Source organism: Leuciscus leuciscus, assembly GCF_965113295.1.
Source record: "Leuciscus leuciscus genome assembly, chromosome: 4".
Lineage (NCBI taxonomy): Eukaryota > Metazoa > Chordata > Actinopteri > Cypriniformes > Leuciscidae > Leuciscus > Leuciscus leuciscus.
In genome coordinates, this window is record NC_138728.1 from 18,698,904 (window position 1) to 18,724,542 (window position 25,639).

The 25,639-nt window shown below is 37.6% G+C and overlaps 1 protein-coding gene across 1 annotated transcript in view; it reads left to right on the forward strand.

Moving 5' to 3' along the window:
• Positions 1-25,639, forward strand: part of LOC309497858 (thyrotropin-releasing hormone-degrading ectoenzyme-like) — a 154,176-nt gene that overhangs the window by 56,432 nt on the left and 72,105 nt on the right. The window contains exon 4 of the mRNA XM_082168202.1: positions 17,622-17,776. Coding sequence (XP_082024328.1) covers positions 17,622-17,776 — 155 coding nt within the window. The remainder of the gene's footprint in view (positions 1-17,621; positions 17,777-25,639) is intronic.

Genomic DNA, 25,639 nt, shown 5'->3' on the forward strand with positions numbered 1-25,639 from the left:
CAGCTGAAGTTTCATGGTGATAGTCTTTCTTTGTCAGAGTTTCGGTGGGTTTGTCGCAGCAGATTGATCCTCCTCTTGTCAATGTGAAGTCGGAGAGGAGCTGTTGCAGTGTGCCGCTAAAAGCAAACAGATTTCTGCCGATTACAGAATGACACATCCAAACAAGACAAAGAAAAGAGTTTCAAACCCACGGCTTGGGACCGGCAGAGATGGAGTTTGTTCATTCAGTCTCAGTAAGTATACATGTAGCATCAATATGAGGCCGTTTTTACGCTTGTTTTGATCTGTTTTCACATTGTATTACTTTGTTTGAACTGCAGAATGTTTGTGTCATCAAACGGAATGTCACAGTGAAGGCTAGCATTAGCTGTTTAGCACTGGAGCTCAGGAGCTACTCAGACAGTAAAAATACTGACTTTTTACTCATGATTTTGTCCTTTTTGTTTTAGTACTGAAACGTAACAAGCACAGAATGACAATTGCTTCAGTCTCCTGAGGAGGTTTCAAGAGGTGTGAAGAATGTGAGCTGCTGGCCAAAGGCAATTTCTGCAGAGACAAGCAGCAATGAGTTCAACTACATTTGCATTTTCTGAAGGAAATACCAGGGTTTGCAAAGCAAAAGTGTTAAAGAGATAATTCACCTAAAAATAAAACATCTACTCACCCTCATGCCATTCTAAACCTGACTTATAATTAAGGTTGGGTACTGGAACCGAACCCAAGTAACCGATATGTAACCAGACCGAATCAAAACGCAGATTTCGGTGCCACTTAAATGCCTCAGCTGTCGGTTGAAATATCTGCCTTCTGGTTCTTCGAAACGGACATAAGAAACATCATCACTGCATGTGATCGCTAGTTAACCCTTTGAACGATCAATGTGTATACGAACGAGTGTGTACATTCGTTCACACTGGTGTGCTTAATGTTCAGATCGCATGATCATCAACTTCTAAATTCAAATCTGCGTTGGCTGGGGCTGAGCCAGAGAGACAGACGCTCTCAGCGCTGTGTCATCACAAATATTCAGTGTTTTCAACCAGATAAGCTTTATTTTAGGTTTCAGACATTTAAATTACACATAAGTACTAGCAAAACAACATTTAGGCCTATAGTTTGTAAAATACACACTGATGTCTATGGAAGCGGCAATAAAAATAAATTGATGACGTGTTTAGATACACATACTGTAGGTAACTATAAAATTGACAATATTCTTCTTACACTTCACCAGCCACTTACTTTAATTTATTTCGGGAGAAGTGGATGGATTGATGTGTTGTAGCCTGACAAGATATAATTCTCTGAACTGTGGTGCGTATGGCGCCCATTGTGCTTTATAGATTAACTAACATGAATCATGATCATTATAAAGGTTACTTAAATGACAAAACACATTCACTTACATGTATTTAAGAATAAAAATATCAGCCAAAGGACTGACTGACATAACACAACCAATCACAGTTCGTTATTTGTTTCGTCATGTTTAGTGTGAAAATGCAAGTTTACTGCAACAATAGAGCCGTGAACCTCACGTACTTTTGAAAATCCAGCCTTCAGTTGATCCTGAGCACTCATTGTCACAGTTGACGGCGTTCTTCTTCCACGATGGGTTTCGCATCGCGGCATTTAAGGTGATGCATTCTAAAATAACACTCACCTTTTGCAGGACATGCAATAAGTCAGGAGAGGTATCGTATTTGGCAAGAGAAGGCAAAAAATGTGAAAAGAATTTCTGAAATTTAAAGCTGGTTTGTAGCATACCACGAATACAGACTACTTTGCTGTTATTAGTAGGCTACTGTAGTGTTATTTAGTGTTAAATTATTGTATATGGGTTAGGTGGCTTAGGTTTTATTGTGAATTTGTTATATAAATTTGTTGTGTTTTTTATTTAAACTACTTATATTTATATATTGTACTCAAAATTTTTTATATATTACATTTTAAGAATTTTTTTAAAAAAAATTTCCCAATAAAAAATCTTTCTTTAACGTCATTCACCATCGTTTTGAGGCTCTCTATTTTTTAAAGTATATATATATATATCGTTTGAGTTTTAGAAAAAAACGAAAATAATCTAAAATTATTTATATATATATTATTAAAAAAAAAAACTTTTTCAAGCAGACTTTGGAAACAGCTTTCAAACCAGACAGGCAAACTGAACTCTGATGTCCACACCAAAAGACCTACTATGAAAACACTCTAAACATTCTGCAGGGCTCCAGACTAACATTTGAGAGCAGTAGCTCCGGTGCCACTAAATTCTACAGATGGTGGGGTCAGCACCTCATTTGGTAGCGCTGGGGGAAAATTTATCATAAAGTTAATTTAATCATAAAATTACTATTGTTTTGCATTAATAAGTGCAGTTGCTAATAATATTACATGTTTGTTTATTGGATATTTAACAGTGAAGCACTGAGCTTGACTTGATATGCAGATAAAATTAACTGTTATTAACAGTAACAAGCAAAACACTTGTTTTTATAGGGAAAATTTAAATATACTACTCTTACTAAATATATAATTGTTCTTGACCTCTAACAAAATGTAGCCACACTGGAAAAAGGAAAAAATAGTGCAATAAATAGTTTAAGACCCTGTGGGAATTTGTAAGGCAATGTAAGAGAGGCTTTTTTTAAGAAATGCTACACAGTGGGAGAGTATCCACAGGTATCCACCAAATCCTGCTCACATCCCAGTCAATTAGCAGAGATCCGTCCAGATCAGAGACTCATCAGTATTTCCATGGCACTCAGAGAGAAACAGCCAATGAGAGAGCAATATTAATCAGATTCAATTCATCCAGAATTCACAGATACATCATTCAAGCTGTGAACACTGAGAAAAATACCTCTGTGAAACCAACCCCAGTTTCCCATCTCCATCTCCATCTCGACCAGCCAAAGCTTCAATCTCACGGCAGCTGATCTGAGAGCAGCATGTGTGTGACTGATGAAGATTTCAGCTGATCAGTATTCACTTCACTCTCATTGTGCTGCAGATCCTCTGCTGACTGTGCCGTCTCCGTCCAAATGAACGTTCTTGTGTTTTAGGCCACGGAGAAGCTCATTCGGCTCTAAGCCGTGACGGACCTGCTGCGAATTACCCTCAGTGATCTGTGCATTCAGATTCAGTGACAGATTAGAAGATCTCGCATAGACACAGATCCAACAGCGACAGTGTTTAACTGAAACATTATATAAACTCACTAAGTGCGTTTGAATGTGTCTTTATCCAAACGACACTCATCAAGTTTAAGAATTCAACAATAAGGCGTTTGTTCACGTCTGAAACGCCTCTCGCCCGACCCGCGTGAACAAATTAGAGCGTCTGCCAATACCATCGACCGTCTGAAGCGTCTGCCGTATGAAGGCTGTAAACAAAAGACAGATTGCTTTACTGAGCACGAGGATACGAGGAGAAACAAATATGTGTCATAAATGGAGGATATTGATTGGATGGTTTGTTTATCAAGCATTTGTTCTGCTGAAGTCGGAGAGTGAAGATCCGATGTTACTCAATGTGTGTGTTTACGTGCCCAGATAAGATATTTTTGAGAAGCCTTTGTGTTTGAAAGCCCTAAAAAAAACAGCAGCTCAAAGAGAAAATGTCTGTCACATTACTGCACTTGCGTTCACCTCTAAATTATTTGTCTAAACTTTTTTTGTTTACTTGCCTTCAAACTGAATGAAACTGAAAAGTCCCTGATTGGCCGAAGCCTTTTATACACCCTGATAATGTGAGTGTGTTTGTGCTTCAGTCTTTATCTAATGCTGGCAGTTTCTTTTCATGTGCTTTTGAATTTCGCCCAACAAAACAGAACAAAGACACCAAAGCCTGAAACTCGCCATTAGAAATTTGCCAAGAAACATTCATAAAAAAGCTTCACAAAAATAGCTCAAATCTCTTTTCTTTGTATCTCGCTTAAAATGTGCCTGTAATGGCCATTTTTGTGCACCGATTTTGTAAAAAGATGGTTTATTCATCCTCTTTTTGTGTCATTCTGGCTTTTACTTGTAAGGTTATTGTTAGGATATTATTTTTCTTATGCCATAAAATACAGTATATACATTATATATTTATATATTGTGGTGTAAATGGAATTTCAGCACTGAGTATAGACACTTATAGGTATATAAGATGACATCTGTCACTTTGTAATAAATCGTTTAAACTGGGGTGTTTAAATGGACCTCGTACACACAAAGGCTCTCATATTCACATTCCTGTCCATCTGAGAGACAAAACGGACACAATAACTGTGTGTTTATTAGCAACTTCATCCTCTCATGTGAATCAAGGACCATTTTCAAACAATATTATGCAGTTGATTCTCAGTAGGAACATCAGGCCCAATTTGTTTCATTAGACGGTTCACGAAACTTCTCTTAAATGACATGATCAAAGGCACTTTACAATATAACAGTGTTTATAAATAAAATAAAAAAGTGGGTGAATGAGATCTTGAGTTTAAGACATTAAAATCTCTAGATGATGACCGGACAACTGTCACCATTCAATTAATTATATTGCTTCAGTTTTACAAGCATAATGCAACATTTTCCATGATTAAATACATAATAAATATCTAGCATCAACTTCAGATTCAGTGTATTTATTTATCTATTATTTTTTTTAAACCCAAAGTTAAATGTCCAGTTCACTGCCCCCTTGTTAACATTATGGGTTTGAGAAAAATAGTTCATCATTTTATTTTTGATGACTTGACTAACTGGTGTTTGAACTCATTGTTATGCTTTACTGTATTTGGACAGACAGATAACTGAACAACACAACAGTATGTTCACTGTAGTTTTGGGTAATTTTGTCCTCATCTAATCGAAGTGTCCATGTGGGAAACTAGAAGCATGAATCAACCTTTAGGATTTCTGCCAGCTGGCATTTCTCAAAGCTACTGAAATTTTAGTTGATTAAATCAGGATGCTGCAGAGTTTACATTCAAATACAGTTTAGTGAAGTGACGTTTTCTCTTTGCTTTCACGTTCTGCTCTCAGTGCTGAATGTGTTAGGAAAAGCATCTCAGTGCTGCATTTTTCTTTTCATTCTATTTTTAAAAATGTGACATTTCTGAAAGACGTGACAAAACAAGGAAACCAGAGCCCAATGACTAACCGGTCTGGAAAATGACAGCTCTCGACTGGCTGAGGTCACGTCAAAACTTCCCCTGAGATTGTAGATCTGAAGACAAACAGATCAACACTGACTAGTTCATTTGGCAGAGTGACTGAATTTAATGAAGAAACGTAAAACAAATGTACAAGTCATGTACGAATAAAACACACAGAGCTACTGAGAATTCCCCTAAACTTCGCCATTTTCTATTTGAGAGAGAGAGAGAGAGAGAGAGAGAGAAAAGAGTTAAAGCAAGAGAAATGTTTCAAATTCTCACTCTTTTTTTTCTTTGACTTGAAAAAGTGACAGTTTAAGTTCATGATCAAACAGTCTCGGGAAAGGGAGGAAAACTTTGTTGAGGAGAGAGGAGGGTCTCTGAAGTCATGATGTCAACTCAACACACACACACACACACACACACACACACAGCCGCATGTATTGAATCTGCTTCCACATGTACAAAATCAAAACAGGGGGAAGATTTCAGCATCTCGGAGACACTTTACAGTGAGAGTCTCCACTGCTAGATTCTGATATTCTGAACATTTGACAAAAAGACATCATGCTATTAAAATATATAAAAAAGACACATTTTTGCTGATATGAAATATGAGTGTTGGGTTAATGACCATAAAACTCCTTCCTCAGTTCATCACGATCATTTATTGAAACTCTGATTCAATCGTTATGATCGTCGTTATGGCACTATGAGATGAACTCATTAGTATACGAATGTCCACATTTACATATCTACACCCACACTGTATTTGCTCTAATAAAAGTGAATTATGGTGGTACGTGGAGTCTAGCCAATCATAACCCAGGTCATTAACATCATAATTCAGGAAGGTACAGTAGCAAGAATATGTTGTTTATATATAAGGGCTACAGTGGAAAATGACATCATTAGGACTTCATAGACTTCAACAAAACAAAATGCTACAAAAGTGCAGAAAATGTCCCTTTAATGTTTTACGTAAAGAACTGCTGATACTGTATGTCTTGAAAATCTCATCCATGAGCAGTGTTTACCACATTGAAAATGTTTAGCATCTAAAGTATTTTTGATTTAATATATTTAACATATTGTTCACTCTTACGAGATGAAGACACTTTCACCTCTTTAGTTCAGCTCTTATAGTCGAGTGCTCATCTTTACTGAAGTGTTGTGGGTTTGAGAGTCTCTATAATGACGGATCTGATCTCAGACCTGCTCTTAAGTGAAGAATCACCAGCAGACATTAGACTTAATGGCTATTGACACACTCACACTCTGCAGGTTACATCCAACATCTCACTTGACTTTCAGCAGGATTAAATGTGAAGTTGAATCAGCAATAATTTCCAGAAACAAATCTGATCTGGTTTCTCCGGGAAATAAACAAGCTATATTATATGCTACTGTAGTTGTTACTGTATGTTGTTTCCTCTACTATCAACAATGACATTTAGCCAAAGGTCAACAGTGAGGTTAGGGTGGAAACTTTAAAGGGAATCACTAGTTACCCACTGAGTGCTAATGAGGTGTACAGAATGTGTTGTTGTGGCCGAAATTTGTCTGCCAAAATGTAGGGTGTTGAAATCCCTGGAAACATCCTCTCACCTTCAAAACAAACCTAGTGTTTACACTACATAGAAATATGCTAGCAAATTATTTAGCAAATGCAGAGCAAAATGCTAGCAAACACTCAGAACACCTTAGTAACCACACTGCAGCATTCTACCCATTCAAGACATTTTAGCAATCATAGCATCATAGCAACAAATTTAACTTAGGCAAATACCACAAATTTATCTTGAAAATGTAAAAATCTAAATGTATTGTGTCTTGTGATGGTCAAAATGTTTATTTGGCTCTGGTTTGAGTTTTTTAATGAATGTTCATAGCAAAATAGCAATCAAGAAGCTCGGCTATTGTCCTCTACACTTGCTATATTTATTTTGATGTGGGAATGTTTTGGGTTTATGAATGTTTTAGGCTCGATTCACCAGTCGTTGGGAGTTTGATTGACACGTGATCTGACCAATAATAACGCCGAAACCACCATTTTGTCCCACAAACAAACCAGGCAGAAGAGTTAGTAGATTAACGTCGGTGTGTATTGACGTCTTTCCATGGTTGAAATAACATACCTTCTGGTGTTCATTCATGCTTACTTTGTGCTATAACTAGTATGAAGAGATGATCGGTTTACATGCCACATGAACTGAGGCGCTACTCCAATCTGTCAGGACACATTCAAGAGCCAAAAAACACTATTTATTCAAGATCTCAAGATCAAGTTTGGCAGGAATAAAAGAAGAAAGGAACATGCTGTGCCATGAGGAAGAGAAAAATGAAGCAGCCAAACAAACAATATGTTGCTTCAAAAACAGCACATTGTTTTCATGGACTTTTTCAGGAAGTACCAAAAGAAAAGCAACTATTAATTATCCCTACAATACATTTCCTGAGGCACGTTGTGTGTTTTCTGAACACGCTGCTGTGGAAGCGCCTGACGATGCAGTTTTATAGTTACTGGAACTGAGGGAATTTTCTCAGAGTCACTCAACTCTTTTACTTTCCGTTCAACAACCCCTTGGCGCTTTGCTACATATGCTGTGTCTTCCCAGCTGTCTCTGCTGATAATTTCACAGTCACACATATTAAAGTGCAAGTTCACGGTTTTGAATATTTTTCTATTTCTGTCGCTCGTACACTTTCCATCCCGACGTCAGCAGAGAGACAAAAAGTCCAATAACAAGCAGCTTCGCCTTTCCTCCTCTTCCAATTACTGATAAAGACGAATAGCAAACGGAGAGCAGAAAACTGCTGGAGTGTTACAGGACGATGTCTGAAGCTCACTGATCTGTGTTATAATAATTCCACCCGACCCATCGCTCCGGTCCTCAACACTCTCGAGAGAGAGTCAAGAAGAAAAAAATGTTTGTGTCCCTCCGTTGTGCTCGGGTGCCGCTCTGATTTGTAGTGAGCACCTGAATTTGACCACTTCTCACAGTTATTGCCTCTCGCCTCTAAAGACTTCTCTCCATTTCAACAGCTGTGATTTGTGGAAGAGCAGAATGGGCCGCAGACATCATTAGAGAGAGCTGATACTAGCTGGGCGCTCCAGCTGGAGCCGTAATAGCGCTTATAGTGGCTCACACTGGCTGAAATTGCGATTGATTGTGTTATCAGTTTAAGAACGGGAACACAGTGGATTTGATGCACTGTGAGGAGAGAGACTGGAAATGTGTTAGTGTGAGGAACGCTTACAGGTGTGAGTCTGTGAATGACGTGGGCACTAAATAAAAAAGGGTTATGAAACGGACAGGACATTACGTTACATGATAACACAACTCATTCACTGAGAGAAGACAAATCCTTACAGATAAACGTGGGTTTTCTTCAGTTTCCTTAAGTTTCCTGCTCTTCTCAGGTTTCCGAAAAAAAGAAATCCGCAATGTCTCAATCTGTGCTTAGATTGATCCATATATAGTGCCAGTCTGCACTCAAAAGTCAGAGATCTCAATATGAACTGAAACATTTCTCATTAAATAAGATAAGGATCGGAGCTGCTGTCCACATTCTTTTAATAGTTCTATACTCTTTGTCTCATTGTCTCATTTGTTTTCATTTTTAGGTCTCCCAATGGAGACAAGTCCAAATAGAACAGATCTAGTACTTCATTAGGACAACTGAGCAATAAACGAGCAACTCTGAGCCATACAATTGTGGCAAATGTTCAGATGCAGTTCTGATAGTTTGAGAAAACGGAGGTGAATGTGTGAGATGAGAGGTGGAGTGAACTGTGTGATAATGAGAAGAGCTGAGAGCATCTGTTTGACCCTCTCTGGAGGCTTTTCTCCTCAGGCACCACTGTAGCTCCATGAAGGGCTGCTCTCTTCTGCCCCGCTGCCTGTGTTAAGAGCTCAGATGTGAGAGCAGACCGCAGGGCGTCAGGGGTGCTGTGGACCGAGAACGAGTCTCTCCACTTTACCATGACCACACACACACACACACACACACACACACACACACACAAACACACAGACCCAAACGCTTCCCTCTCTCCTCATATTCAGCCTCATGTGCTCCTGAGCTTAATAAAGCTCAGTGGTGAATGAGGGTCGACATTCTGCTGTTCACTATTTCAGGATATTTTTAAAAGATAATTTTTGTTGGTTTCTGTGAAGTTTGAGTGTGTCTTTGTCTAAGAAACTGACAATCAGGAGTCGTGACCCCATATTGACTTCTCTATGCTGCATTGGGAGTTAAAATTCAGTGCTGTTTGATCTAGGTGCAGGAAGTAAGAACAGGAAGAAGAGTGAGACTGCAAGATATTAAAGAAGAATATGTGAGGAATATTGAGTCCAGGTGAATGTAGGAAGCACAAAATGAGCCCAAATAAACACAACAAACCCACCTAAACCTCATCAAGATTTCATCAGGAAGACACAGCGTGTCTTTAATAAGAGAAAAAGCCACAAGAGCACATATTTTCATCGGTCTGAAATAAAAACAGTAATTTTAGGTCTGTTGCAATTTATTCAACAGCGTGATTCAGTCAAAAAGCTTCATATTGAACTGAAATTTGTGGCCCAATTAGCCAACAAAACAGCACCAATTATTACAAGCTGCAAACTGAGTCTCCACATGCAGAAGCATCTAAAAAAAAATCAATGCAAATAGGGCAGATCACTCTGAAATTTAATATCCAGGTGAGAGACTTTAAGGTTTGGAAACATTTCAGATCACGCTTATAGGCGTATATTTACCTCAGTAGAAACCAAAGGAACATCTAAACATGAAAGAACATTTGCTCTCCTCAACAAGACTGTGTTGCTGTAAAATTATTCATTAGCTGCTGATAAAACTCTATGATCCTGTTCTAAATGCAGACAAGATTCACACCAGCTCCACTGACGAATAAAGCACAATTCTGTGTTCTAACATGGTTTGATAGTAATTGGGCTGTACAAAATATATTAAAATTATTGAAATATCGTAAATGTACATATCATGATATGTATTGCAATGGCTTACTGAGTGATTGTTATACATTAACAAGTAGTTACTACAGTAGTTCAACCTTAATGTTATGAAGCGACGAGAATACTTTTTGTGTGAATGACGTGGAACATATTGTTGGGGGGGGGGGTGTTGCGCACAGAAAGTATTTTATCGCTTCATAATATTAAGATTGAACCACTGAAGTCACATGGACTATTTTAACAATGTCTTTACTACCTTTCCGGGCCTTGACTGCAATGACGTTGCTGCCAATGGGTGGTTCAGAAACCTCTCGGATTTCATCAAAAATATCTTAATTTGTGTTCCGAAGATTAACGAATGTCTTACGGCTTTGGAATGACATGAGGGTGAGTAATTAATTAATGACATAATTTTCATTTTTGGGTGAACTAATTCTTTAACAACTTATCGTTAGGGTGACCACATCCCAAAATAGGAGCTTTGTCCTGCATTGTGCAAGACATAAGCAGAAGTGTCCCGCATTCAAATTATGTCTGTATTGTTTTTTTTATTGTCCCTGAAATTAAAATACCACAAGAAATGTTATTAAAAAAAATTGTGACTGGTGTTTAAAAATCCATTTGCGCAGCCGTCGTGTTCTAGCTAGAGCAGGGAAAATAGCCAATGTAATCATAGAGAGGACTCCGCTGAGGAGGACTGGACAGGGCAAAGGAATCAGTGTGGGCCTCATTGAAAGTCTTTAAATACAGCTACTCCAGCCAGGACTTCATCTAGACACATACTGGATAAGAACATCCTGATCAAGCCTGCCAGGAGTTCAAGATGCACTGAAACAAGTAAAACGCATTTAATATTGCATAGTCTAATAAAGTTGCTACTAAGAGGGTTAGTTCACCCACAAATGAAAATTGTCATTAATTTCTCACCCTTATGTCGTTTCAAATCTGTAAGACTTTCGTTCACATTTGGAACACAAATGAAGATCTTTTTAATGAAATCTGAGAACTTTCTGTCCCTCCATTGACAGCCTACGCAACTACCACTTTCGAGTCCCAGAAAGAGAGTAAAGACATCATTAAAGTAAATGTGATAAATGTGATAAATGATTAAAAAAATAAATGTGACTCCAGTGCTTTAACCTCAATTTTGTGACGTAACACGCGTGCTTTTTTTGCGCAAAAAACATTATTTACCACTTTATTTACAAACGCGCTTTCACAGAACAACATCTGCTCTTGTGTAAACACAAACACGCATGTGTCGTGGTGCTCCTGTGAACGCACACTGGAGATTGATATTTTGTAAATAATTGTCATTTTTTTGTTTGTTTGTTTGTTTTTGCTCAAACAAAGTACTCGCGTCGCTTTATAAAACTGAGGTTAAACCACTGGAGTCACATGGATTCCTTTATGGGTCACACTTTATTTTACAGTATCCTTGTTACATATTTTACATGTACTCAGCATAATAACAGTAAATAATGCATAATTACATGCAACTAAACCTCAACCAAACCCTAACCCTATAGTAAGTGCATGTTGTTAATTAATATTACTCAGTACTTAAATATGTAATTACACTGTAACAATGACACCTTAAAATAAAGTGTAACCCTTTTATGATGTCTTCACTACCTTCCTGGGGCTTGGAAGTGGTAGTTGCGTAGGCTGTCAATGGAGGGGCAGAATGAAAGCTCTCAGATTTCATTAAAAAGATCTTCATTTGTGTTCATTTGATAAACAAATGTCTTACAGGTTCCTTAACCCTTTAAGGAAATTTATTTTAGTATAAAATGCGATTTTTTACCAAATAGCATGTTACTCAGTTCATTATACATATTTAGCAGACTAAATAGGTCTTGTAGAGTAAAATAAATTGTCAACCTGGGCAAATTGAGTACCAGTCACAGAGCCGGTAAATCTCTCTCACACTTGTCCCGCAAAATCTCATCTACGTCCTACAACAGAGACATAAGCAGGTGGTCACCCTACTTATTGCATATTGCATTTATCTTTAATATCTTGCAGTCCTAAATAGTATCTTACAGTATCTGTTCCCAAGCCAATCAGAACATACAAGCTATGTGGATTGTGATTTTGGTCCAACAAGACTTCACAGTAGGGGCTACAGAAATAGAAACCATGCAACTGACAAAATGTCCAGTTGAGAACATAAAGAAAATATAACAAATGTTTAATTATAGTCAGAAACACTGAAATGGAATTCTAAATTAAGTACAGATTTGAAAACCACAATTGAAAGCTGGATGTTGAAAAACGCAGAAAGATCTTGAAAATCAAAGGAAAGTTCTGTGGGAATTGTACAAGACAGGATTGAAACATCAAAATGTCAAATAGCAAGAGAACACACTTTATACACTTAGTATACTCAGTTTAGGGTACTTTCATGTAGATCTATTTCCTAATCGGTTTAATCCATTGATGAATGTTCTGTCAATACTGTAATCCTGCAATGCTGTTGAAGGTGAAACTAGACTTATATGACGAAAGAGTGTGTGAAAGTGAACAGCTGCTCTGTCAGTCGTTCCTACAGACCTTCATCACATCACATCAGTTCAACATGCTAAACAGACTCACACTAAAAGAGCCCAGCACAGCAGTCAGGCAAGTTTAACTCTTATCTGAGATATAAAACAGAAGAAACAAGACAGCGCTTATAGCATTAACAGCTGATGTGTTTGCAGCCTAAAGCGTTGACCACGCTAATGCTGGATTGAATGTTTTCTAATGCTGTTTCTGGGCTATTGAGCACTTTTTAGCTGGTTTAATAGGAGAGATGATATTCTGTCAGCCATGACCATACTAGGTAGAAAGCAGGGGTGCCCACACTTTTTTTGTGTGATGATCTACTATTAAATGACCAACTCAATTAGATCTACCAACTAAAAAATATATATATATATATATAAAAAATAATAATTTCATTTAATTTAAAAATAAAATACATTACAAATGTTTGTTACTACTGCATGTATCTCTGAATTCATCTTCTCAATTCTGAATTCATTAAACTCAAACACCTCCAGAACAATACCATAACCAGGGCATTTAGGTTTTCTTGTTCTTGTGACTTGCACTGACAGTTTTGCATAATAAGCTTCTGGTATAGTATTAAACAGGCCTCCAAATTGCCATTAGTCATGGTGGAACGGTGTTTTGATTTAATAATCTTCATGTGAGGAAAGGCTGATTCAAACAAGTAAGTTGAGCCAAACATTGCAGTCAAAGATGTGGCACATTTTCTGATATTTGGATACTTTTCTTCTGCAAGAAGGTTTGAAGACTGTGCCCTCGCCTTCACCTGAATTTCAGTCTGCAGTGCTAAAATCTCTTCTAATGCAGCAAGGTTCATCTGAAACATGTCTGAGGCCAGGGAATCAACCTCATGCTCATCTCTAAATGGAAAGCACATGAATGTAGCAAATGCCACAAGTAAAGCAAAGTCAAAGTCTGTCCTAACCTTTTCAGTTTGTTCAATCTAGTGTTCACTGTCAAGTTATGCAAGCTCCTTTCCTGGCTTATGCAGTTCAGATGCAAAGTTTAGGAAGTTCCCAAATTTGTGTAGCTGTAGATGGAGATCTTGGAAGGCGCGAAGTTGGCTACCTAACTGAATAAACAAAATCGTGCCTGGTCAAATGCAGGCAGAAAATAAAAGGAGAATGAAAGACATTGCTATATTTATTTATTTAACGAAAGCATATTTAAATTGAGCAATCTACCAGCATTGCCTTTACGATCGACTGATAGATTGTGATCAACCTATTGGGCACCCATAAACAAAATTCAGATGGTGAAGCCAGATGCTTCTAACGATACACAGATTTTTAAGACCTAATAATGATATTATGGCTATATAGTGCGGATAATCTAAAAGAGCCTTGCTACCATGATTCCTCACTGAACGTATACAGTATGTACCGCAGCAGCTGGTTCAGATGAAGTAAATCAGGGTAAACAGAGTAAACAGGCTCATGTGTTTCCATTTCTCAGTGTATTTTCAGTGTGTTGATGGTGAATAAGGAGGTTGCTAATGAACAACCCTCATAACCCCTCACACACAGAACTAGCATCAAGAAAAGAATTAGCGCTGCTCATGTTCATGTATAACTACTTCAAACACAGACGCCTTGATGATCATTAAGTGTAGTAATCTAATGAAGAAACTTTATTAAGTCTTTTCAGTGGTTTGGGATTCAGCGTAGAGCTGTCTCTTAGAGCTCAGGTTCCTCAGAGACAATACAGTGTAATTGTGGAATTATTAATGGAGTCATAATTACATCAGGCGACGTTTACAATAACTACAGTATGGCAATGTCTTCGTCCGAGGGGAGAGCTGCGCTCTAGATTCAAGGTGATATTTGTTAACAAGGTGTTGTGTGAACAGATTGTGTCCAATATGGCAGTAGTTTCAGTTAAGAAACAAAAGCCTCATTTTTATTGATCGGAACAGAATCAGTGTATTGAATTGGAGTGAATTATATCTCTTCCTGAACTATTTGTACATAAATGATGCCTCATTTTATGTCTTCTTGAGTAGATGTGTGCTATTACTTTTCTAAACTATTAGAGAAAAAAATGCTCTGACATATAGGAAATTATTAATGATAGATAGATAGATAGATAGATAGATAGATAGATAGATAGATAGATAGATAGATAGATAGATAGATAGATATATAGATAGATAGATAGATAGATAGATAGATAGATAGATAGATAGATAGATAGATAGATAGATAGATAGATAGATAGATCCCACTTTATAAGCAGACGTGTCTTAGCTGATCTTTATGCAGTTAACGTGTGAAACAGACTGAGGTGTGAGGAACGTGATGAATAATTGCTGTAGTGGAGCTAGTGGAGGTTCTGCTCTCTGAAAACACAAGCTGTTTGTTTATTTTGATCTTGCTGTTTTTACAGATGCTCTTATTTCTGTCTCCCGCCATTAACTGTGCCCCGGTCTACAAAGACCCACCTGTTTTGTCTCTTCATCTTCCCCTCACGGATTCCTCCAGCCTCTTTTAATAGCAAATGTGAGAAAGTGAATGACAGGGAGAGATAGAATTTCTCCAACTTTGCATCATCATCATGATTTCTGTAATGTTACAGCACTCTGCCAAAAAGAACCTGTTCAATCCAACACAGCAGCACAGTAGAGCTTTATGTATCAACTACAGGTCATACACCTGATTACAATGACAGGCTCAGTGAACGTAAGTAACTCTCTACTTTCTAAACAAAATACAAAGAATGTGGAGATACCACAGTCCAATGCTGCTATCAGGTGGTAATATTGTGGTACAAAATGATAACCATATCGTTTTGGTGCTCAAATCCGATTTGGACGAGAGTCGTTGCATAAGTGCTGTTAAAGTATCCCAACAGCACTGGGACATTTTCTGCAGGTTACATGGTTATGCCAATGGGTGGCAAGTAAGTGTCTGTCTTCATGAGTGAGATTCATTTATCCAACTGATTCGTTCCAAAACACTGATTTATTCAGGAATGAATTAAGTATGAATGAGTCAATGAATCATTCACTCAACTGAATTGTTTAAAACACCGATTCATTCAGGAACGAATCAAGTATGAATGAGTAAATGAACCAAGAAAAAAAGGGGGAAAAAAGCGAGCAATTTGACCATTCACCCAAATTATTTGTTTAAAACACTGAATCATTCAGGACAAATTAAATATGAGTGAGTCATTGAATCATTCAGTCCACTGATTTGTTTAAAATGCAGATTCATTCAGGAATGCCACTAAAGTATGTTACTAAAGGAGAGGCAACGTTCTGCTGTTTTTTTTGGAGGAAATATTTTCCTCAATGTAGCAAAAACAGACAACAATATTGCATCTACAATGTGAGTTTCTCAATCATGTTTGCTGAACTTGTAAAAGCAATAACATTTGCTTTCCTGCTGTTTTTCCCGAATATTGTTATTCAGTAAACAAACAGGCGTGCTACTGTGGTATTTAAATGTACCATTATATGTTCAAAAGGCTATATACCATAGGCTATGTAGGCTATACCTCGTTATGACTACTTACAAGTTAAAGTAGTGATTAACATGTGTCCCTATTTAGCTCAAAATCCTTTTGTTTCATTACAAAACGTATTGATAATGTAGCTTACTTTGATAAGGATTAATATTACTTACTGGTTCTGCTTCTGGTATCTTTGTATCTTGAAAGTCCTGACGGAATGTTGAGTTGAACGACATCTCTGATTATGGTAGGCTACTTTTCCTCTCTATTCAAGAGCCCCAGTCGTGCAATTGCTGTATGAGTCTGTATAAAAGCCCAATTAAAATAGCATCAGGTCTTTCGCCCATGAAGAACATTAACAATGCCCAGTTAAACCTGCACTCTCTGATTCTGATTTTCTTGCTGAAGTCATTTAATCGAGCAGCTCTTTCAATCTCTCACCTGTGCATTGCTGTTTTCATTGTTCTTTGCCTCTTGAATGAGCTCGCGCTCCATCGTTTCTATTTAAAACTAAAAGTGAAATATTAATCGTGTGTGAACGTACATAATTTGGACTCGTCATTATCAGGGGAGCGTTTGAAAACTGTTCACTTTTAACGCCTTTAAACGTCTTTGAAAACGTCTTTTTTCCCGCCACAGTATCTGTCGTCATGACGATTGCAGCTTCTCTCCAAAACTCTGCAGCTGCTTTCATTCAGTCGAATTAGGCAAACACACACACACACACACACACACACACACACACACACACACACACCAGCCCGGCGGATAATCATGTTACAGCTTTCAACAGTTCCTCTTCCTCTGTGGCTGATTATAAGACGTGGATTTACCAGCGCCAGAGGTTTAACCGCTTCTCATTGGCATATGAATGTTCCTGAGACGGGCTGATGGAGGTGGAGGCGTTTAAAACAGCTGATTCTCTGTCTGCTGTTTCACTGATACACTGACTTGAGTAAATGAGCTATTTTAAATGTGTTTGGGGAGAAATATGACTAAATAGAGCTGCGTATATTGTTGCTTTGCTTTGTCTGAGTTTAAAATTCAATGATCTTTGATTATTATAGCATTTAGATGATAAAACTTTGATTGAAGGCTAATCCACATCATCTTGGATTAGAGCTTATGCACATACTGTAAGAACTTCTGAATGCACCTTTAAACGCATTAGTTCATTCAGACTGGAGTAATATATGCTGAAAATTCAGCTTTGTGTCACAGGAATACATTATATTTTAAAATATATTTAAAATAGAAAACAGCTATTTTAAATTGTAATATTATGTTACAATATTTCTGTTTTTAATGTGTTTTTGATTAAATAAATGTAGCCTTGGTGAGCACAAGGGGCTCCTTTCAATTACAAAATTCTAGGCTATTCCAAACTTTTGACCGGTAGTGCATATGCTTAACAAATTTGCACATTCTCTGTAAACTGTTTTACAATCCTGTTTTCGCTGTCATTGAGCTTGAATCTTCGTCACTGTGTGCAGATCTCCTGGCGGTGCCGAAGCATCCGTATGCAGCCATGGAGAACTGGGGCCTGAGTGTGTTTGTGGAGCAGAAGATCTTGTTGGATCCTGACGTCTCCTCCTTCTCCTATCAGATGGAGCTCACCATGGTGGTGGTGCACGAGATCTGCCATCAGGTAAAACACACTTCCTGGAGTAACAAGAACATGGATCACTGTGCTGTGTGGTTTCACAGTCACAGTCAAACTTGCTGGTTTGAACAAGTCAAGACTATATAATAATAATAATAATACATATATAGCAGCGGTAATAATATTAGATGTGTTAATAATAAATCATAATGGACTAATTTAGTCCAGTCATATCAGCAGATCAGTCAGGGTCACTTTTCTGACATCTGGTGTTGTTCATTTCATGACTGTCAAAGTGCTGCACCTCCAACTTGAATCGGGCCTGAAAATTACCCATTCTGTTTGAGTCGTCTCATCCGCTCCCGTTCCAGCAGTGATTCAGATTTTTTAAAACATGATACGGCTCCTGTTTAACCATCACACACCAAAATATTTCCTGTCTTGAGACAGCATATCCCGTCAATGCTGTTTAGTGTGCTCTGAGAAACATAAAGCAACTGTTACTCTTAAAAAAAAAGTGGGGTTCTATGTGGAACAATAGGAAACTAAATTTTAAAGAACGCGTTATGTCAAAAAGGTTCTATAAAGAGAAATGACAAAGTATTGCAGAAACGTTCAAGTTAAACATTGCTCCTTTTTGTTACTACTAATAAAGTATGTTTACTTGCTGTTTAAGTCATAAAATGTAATTAAAATAAAATGAATTCAAACAAAAAGAACGAATTAAAACTAAATCCATCAAATGATCCCATGATAGGAACCCCTAAAAGGTTATTTATATGAAGCGCCTAACTGAACTCTTTAGGTATAACCTTTTATTCTTAATAGAGTGAAGATTCATAATTATATAACATTTAAGTTCACGTATGGTAATCCATTCTCGGAATTTGTCCCCTGCATTTAACCCATTCAAGTTAGTGCATTCACATTAGGAGTAGTGAACACGCACTCTGCAAACTATGGGCACACACACCCGGAGCAGTGGGCAGTCATTTGCAGTGGCGGCCAGGGAGCGATTGGGGGTTAGGTGCCCTGCTAAAGGGTATTCTCAATACCCTCAGTCATTTCCTGATGGTATTGAGAATCGAACCAGCAACCTTCGGGTTACATGTCCAACTCACTAACCATTAGGCCATGACTGCCTGGATTGCCCCAGCATATCAAATTGATCACCTCTCAGACATCTTTTCATTATCTAATTGCAGAAGACAGAGAAAGAAAGGCAGAAAGAGAAAAACTCCGGGAGTCCGAGAGTAACAGAGAGTGTGAAGATGGTCAGTTGTTGAGTTAAAGGGCAGAACAGCAGCAGATGTAATTGGACATCTGGAGAATTTGATGCACAGCTCTTATAAAAAGAGCTTTATGCATCACCTCCATTGGGATTGTGAAAGTAAAGATTTCCTTTCTCCATCCTTCTTTCTTTCTGTTTTTTTTCTATCTCTATCTACAGTGTTTTGCGCATGCACAAGCCTTTCTTGTGTTAAATAACCTATTTTCTGTGTCTTTGCATCATTGCAGAAACAAGCAGTCTGGGTTAAAAGTGATTTTTTTTTTCTTTTGCCATTAAAATAATGTTCAGTAAGGGACTTTAAGACCACAAATGCATCATCGGCATGAATTGTAAAGGAAACGTTGGAATTATTCATTGCATGTGCTCATTTTTCACCAGCCTTTGTTTGCAGCTCTTATGTTGCTGAGAACCTTGGATTTTAGTGCCTTTTGTTATGGCGGATTATTGATGAGCGTGTTGGAGATGTTCTGCGTTCTCAGTATTGTTCTGGATTCATCTCTTGAATAGTCTTCCTCATATACTGCTGAATCGCAGCTCTGCATTGTGGTCTAGCTCAAAGATGATACAGCATGTCTGCAGTTCTTTCCTCTTTTCTTTTTGTTTGTTTTTTCTATTTTGTTTTCGTTTTAGGGAGAAGGAAATAAAAGAAAACAATCCCCTCATCTCTCATTTCTGCACAGATAATTCAGCTCTGTCTGAACTCAGTCTGAACCTTGTACAGTAAAACACTCTCACAGGGAGCATGAAATCATGATATTATTTCAGAAACAGCAATAATGTGCATATTTGATCGTTTTAGAGCTGGAATTCATGAGAGTAACCCAGATCAGGCTGTTCTCTGCACATAAAGCCCTGTTTTACGATCAAGAATAATTGAAAAGAAGCAGCTGTGGAGGCTGGAACTATAATGTTGTCTAGTGATGATGTTTACAGGTAGAAAACTGAAGTATGTCCAATGTCTTGCAGTAGGCATTCCCACTGAATTCACATTTATCTATGCGTACAACACGCTGTAAAAGTGTTTGTGCTTCAGAAATATTATAGATCTTAACATACAGCTTTGTGCTGCACCCTACGGATTTAAACAATAGAAAAGAGTATCTTTATCTTTGAATTCAAACTCTATATGTTTGAAATAGTGTACTGTTATATGATTGACACTATATTCAAAAGATGGATGCAGTATATACTGTGCATATGTGCATAATGTGTACTGAAGTGCCAATTGAATACACCAGAATTTACAGTCAGAGCTCAGTTTGAGTAATATTTGCCACAACAGAATGTTAGTTCCCATTCGTTTAAAAAAATACCAATCATTATTGTAGATTCCAGTCGATTTTAGGTCATTTGACTACATTTTATTGTAGTTTATGGTTACACTTTATTTCAGTGGTCTACTTAACTACAAGTTTAAAAACTACTACAAGTTAGTAGTCAAGATACGACTACTAACTATAAGTAACTTTGTAACTACATGTGAACTAACTCTCATTCGAGTATAAGTAGACTGTAGTAGACTGAGGTTAGGGTTATGTGTTAGGGTTCAGGTTTGTATAAAAAGTAAGTTAACAATATAAACAAATATTTATAGTCAGTAGGCTACTAGAATGTCTAAAGTGCACCATCGAAGTAAAGTGTTAGCTAGTTTATTTATGTATACGTGTTGTGTACTGAATTGTACACTATTTCATAAAAATAGTATGAAAGTCAAGCACAAATCATATTTTTTTTTGCAATGGAGTATCAACATTGGTTGTTCAAACAGATAGTCCAGTCCCAGTTTATAGTGAATTAACCAATAAAAATGGGTAGTTAAGGTTCTCATTTTAAGTGTATAGTTGTGTCCCAAATGATGCACTATACACTATGCATGTATAATTCGCAAACTTATGAACTGTTCTATGACGTTTTGTAGTATAGTGGGAGCAGTGTGATCACACTGAAAATTCCAAAAAGAAAAAGTGCAGTTTAAATACCTGGATGATACACTAAATTAATAGAAAAAACAAAGTGTGGAATGTTGGACACCTCGTGCACTCAACTGTTGCAACTTTAATTACGTAGCGGAAGGGGAGGGGCTATCAGCTATGACAAAATAACCGTATAAAATTCATACACTACACAGTTGAGTACATAGTGCGTAAGTACATAGTGTATAAGTGCATAGTGTATAGTGAATTATTTGGGATGTAACTTATGTACTTACACTTTGTACTAAATTGTGTAGTGTAACAATTTTATAAGGTTATTTTGTCATTCAACATCAGAGTTTGGTAGCCCCTCCCCCTCCACTACGTAATTAAAGCTGTGACATTTGAGTGCTTGAAGTGTCCAACATTCCACACTTAATTTTTTCGGTTAATTAAGTGCATCAGCTGTGTACTTTTTTTTGTGTGGAATTTTTATGAACACACTACTCGTACTATCTATACTACAAAACGGCTTAATAGTGCATAATTACGCGAATTGGGACACACCACTAAAATAGTTACGAATTCCCATGAAAGCGTGTTGATGCTAACTGCATGTAGTTTGTTGAAATTATTTTTAAACACAAGTGTGCATGTGTGAGTAAGTGCGCGTATAAAAAGAAAAAGGGGAGAGACAGAGAGAGTAAAAAACAGATTAGACGTCACGCGTATTGAATTCACCTCAGGCTGTTTCACCCTGTTGTGTCGCAGCTCTCTGGAGCTTCTGCTCATCTTTATGTTTTTTATGGTAATTAAGATGCCATTTTTTCTATTCAAACTTTTTCTCTGCTTCAGTCTCATGCCCATCATTTTCATATAGAGTTAAATAGCACACTTTTCCACTGTAAATTACCTTGACTGAGCTCAGAGCGTCAGAGTGGGCAGGGCTTGTGCTTATCTGACATATTGATTGGCTCCTTTATTTTGAAAGTATTAGATCAGTCCTCATCCAGCACATATTCTGTCATACATTAAAAAGTCTGTCTGAGCAAGTACTAATAACACGAACAAAGTGACGGCTTCTGATAAATTGCATCTGTATCTCGTCGCTCTCGCGGACTGCCAGTAGAGATTTGATTAGTAGATGATAGACGCTGTTTTCTATTGTATAGGTTTATCCTGTGGACTCTCCTGGCCTCATTTTAATGTCATATACTGTAGCAGCGGATTGTTAATAGATTTGCCGCTGCCAGCGATGGGGTTTATATGTCACAGACGCTCAATCACTGTTAATTTCTTATCTCATTTCAGCCTCTCAGAATTAAATGAAGCTGCCACAGTCCTTCATATGCAGTTATTCAGCCAATAAAACAAGCCTAATAGAGGCCGATGCAGCTGATGTTGAGTTTTCTTATTTTCCCACAAATTGGAGAGGTGACATTCTGCCCTCTGGATATGAATATGTTTGGTGAGTGAGGCTTCAGTTCTCATACGTCACAGTTGCTTTAAAATAAAAACACATTTAGATATTACATATGAGGATAAATGGCTGAGTCTGTCAGTGGAAGTGAGTCTTGTCTAAATGACTCACGTCTGTTGGCTGGTGTTTTATTCTGTGCTCATTTATAAAAGACAGCATCCGTAAACTAATTTCACACTAATTTCACATTTATTTTTCAGACCTCTCACTCTGAATTCTGACTAATAAATGAATTTTGTCACTAAAACAGATGGTTTTAAATTCTCTTATTGTGAAATGGAGCAATTTCCAGTTCCAGTTCAGGTTTACAGAGATTCAAATTTACAGATTCATTTGAGTGTCACTGTTTATTTGGAGCTGCTGTGCTGTTGGCAGCTAACAACGAACTCTTGTGTATGTATGTTAATTTTTTGTGCTTCCTTGTCATTCGTTTATCATTGCTTTATTTTTCGTGAAGCATTATTTTGTTGTGCTTCTGCCACGATACATAGACATCCACTCTTGCATTGCGTGTGTAGCGGAGGCCAGTTAGTGAGAGTTGTGCAGGCTGATGACTGCTAAAGAATGCATTGTTTACTGTTTAGCGTCCTTGTTAGTGCACCAGCCTCTCATGCCAGCAATCAGGGTTCGAGACTGACTCGGAGCAGGGCGGTTAGGATTGGAGGGTGTGCTTTGGAGGCGGAGCAATGAAGAGAGGGTTGTGTTTGTTTGGGTTGATTTCAAATATCAACAATGTTCAGCAACGACTTTGAGAAATAGCATACTGCACCTTTAACTCAGTTAAAGTAAAGAGCATGAGAATTCATATAGTGGACCGTGATCTGGTTCTGGACGCTGGATAGCTTGGTTCCATCAGGACTGCAGAGCCAAACGCATTCCATTAAAGCTCTGTGTACGTTGTTTCTCTCTCCCGCTAAAGACGTTAAGTGCCACATCAGTGCTAGATTGGCACCAAGATTCTCCAAGATTCTCATCTTTGATGACTATTTTGAGTGTTTAGGATTTTATTATTATTATTATTATTATTATAAAGTATTACTGCTGCCCTGATTGAAATGTATAACTGTTCCAAAAAAGTATTGTCTGAACCTCTGCTGGCAAGATAATATGGGCTGGTCCAAGACTGGGCCTCTTGGAACTTTAATTGAATAGCCCTACACTAGAATGTGATTTTAACATGGTGTTAAGCAAAAAATAAAATACTGTACAAAAATATCTTCACTCAAATAGTAGGTAAAATATTTTTTTGATATATATATACTTTGCAGTATTGAATGATATGTTTATAATCAACAGTTCAATATTCAAAGTACACTTAAAAAGCCAATTTCCCCCCAGAAAATATTTAAATGGTTCACTTACAACTGTACTAATAGAACATTGATATTAGTGTGATTAATTCATTAATTATATACTTGCAAAATATAAGCTACTTAAAACGAACTTGAAGCATACTTCCTTTTTTTGTAACGGATTTTTTAAACAATGATGCTTGTGCAAGAGATGCATGTTTCATTCAATGGTCCGTATAACATTTGAACTTGTACTACAGCTTCAGGACTTCTTTCTTGTGGTTTTCCAGTTGAGAAAGCAATGACCTTTGCCCTGCAGTCACAAACCTGATCCAGCAGACACAACTTGTCTAAACCTCCTTGTTAAATGTCAATGAAGGACATTTAAACTCAATTATTCAGGCTTTTACTGCAAGTACACGACTGCCCGTTTGGCTGAAGGCTTCAGAGTGATTCTCAGCTGCTTTGGTGTGTTTCATGTCTAAAGTTTTTTTGTTTTTTTAATTATGCCGTTGAAGGTTTTCTCCTGCCTCAAATGTACAGTATATGCTGCAGTATAGAGGTACAGAGTGAACTCTTCCCTGCATGAATCCCGTCAGCGTATCTGTTAATGAAGCAGGAGGGCTGCAGAATCCCTCTGTTTCAGCTTTCTTCTCACAGACATTGTTGAAGGCGTAATTGAGCGAGGGTCTCACGGTTCGTACTGTTCATTGACATTCTTGTTGAACTGCTTAATCAGGCACAAACACAAAACTGTCAGAAATCCAGACTGATCTATTATAACTTTTTTTTTCACGCCGCCATCATGGTTCATGTGCTATAATAGCAACGAAACAACGTGAGTAGTAAAAATATACTGAAGATTCATCTATCTGTCTATCTATCTATCTAGTCCTGGCTCATTGTCATTAGTGTGGCAACGTGGTGGTTACTCTCAGGGTTTAACAAGAACAATTGAAAGTTTAAACCAGGGAGAGAATTGCCTATACCGGCAATCCACCCCCAGAGGGCAGACTTAAAAATCGACATCTCTAAGATACCTGACTATGCCACTCTGGAGGCTAATTTACCGGGGAATCGCCTTTAAGAATCACTAAAGCACACAGGTTTGATTATGGCTGAGTCAGGACTCGAAACAGGGGTGAAATACAGAAAACTGTTTTATTGGAAACCATTAAATCACATGTACGAAAAGGGCTCTCAAGTTTTGAAGACAGACAAGAGTGACATTCCCCCTGCACGGGTCGCGGGAATGGGGGTGTTTCATTAATAATATTATTATTAGTGTTTTTTTTGTTGTTATTAATAATTGCTCATATACCAAATACAAAGTATTTATTCAATTCCCGTGTGTGTGTGAGAGTGTGAGTGAGTGAGTGAGTGAGTGAGAGAGTGAGAGAGAGAGAGAGAGAGAGAGAGAGAGAGAGAGAGAGAGAGAGAGAGAGAGAGAGAGAGAGAGAGAGAGAGAGAGAGAGAGAGAGAGAGAGAGAGAGACCTTCTCTGGGGCAGCACCTCTAACCTGGCCTTTTTAGGGGACTCTCCTCTCAGGGCGAATGAGAGGATGCTTAATTGCTTTTTACCTGACATCTTTGAAAGAGAAAGACATATGCAATGATTAATGCATCCATGGCCAGGATATAATTATAAAATTTGACATGATTTTAAAAGTGACCTATAACATCGACTATGCAATACACTTTAATTTATTTAGTGCTAATAAAATTATTAAGCCTATTTGGAGAGTGAGATGTTTATAATGTGACAATATGTCAGTCATCGTGTGATAACGAAAATATGACTAGGCCTAGACTACTTGTTCTGAGCAGGTGTTGTCAGTGAACAGGCTGTAAAACTGTTGCCTAAGTTACAGACACTCATGAAAAACTGATGCTACTTATCTGGGAAACAATAACATTCTCTAACAGCAGTCAA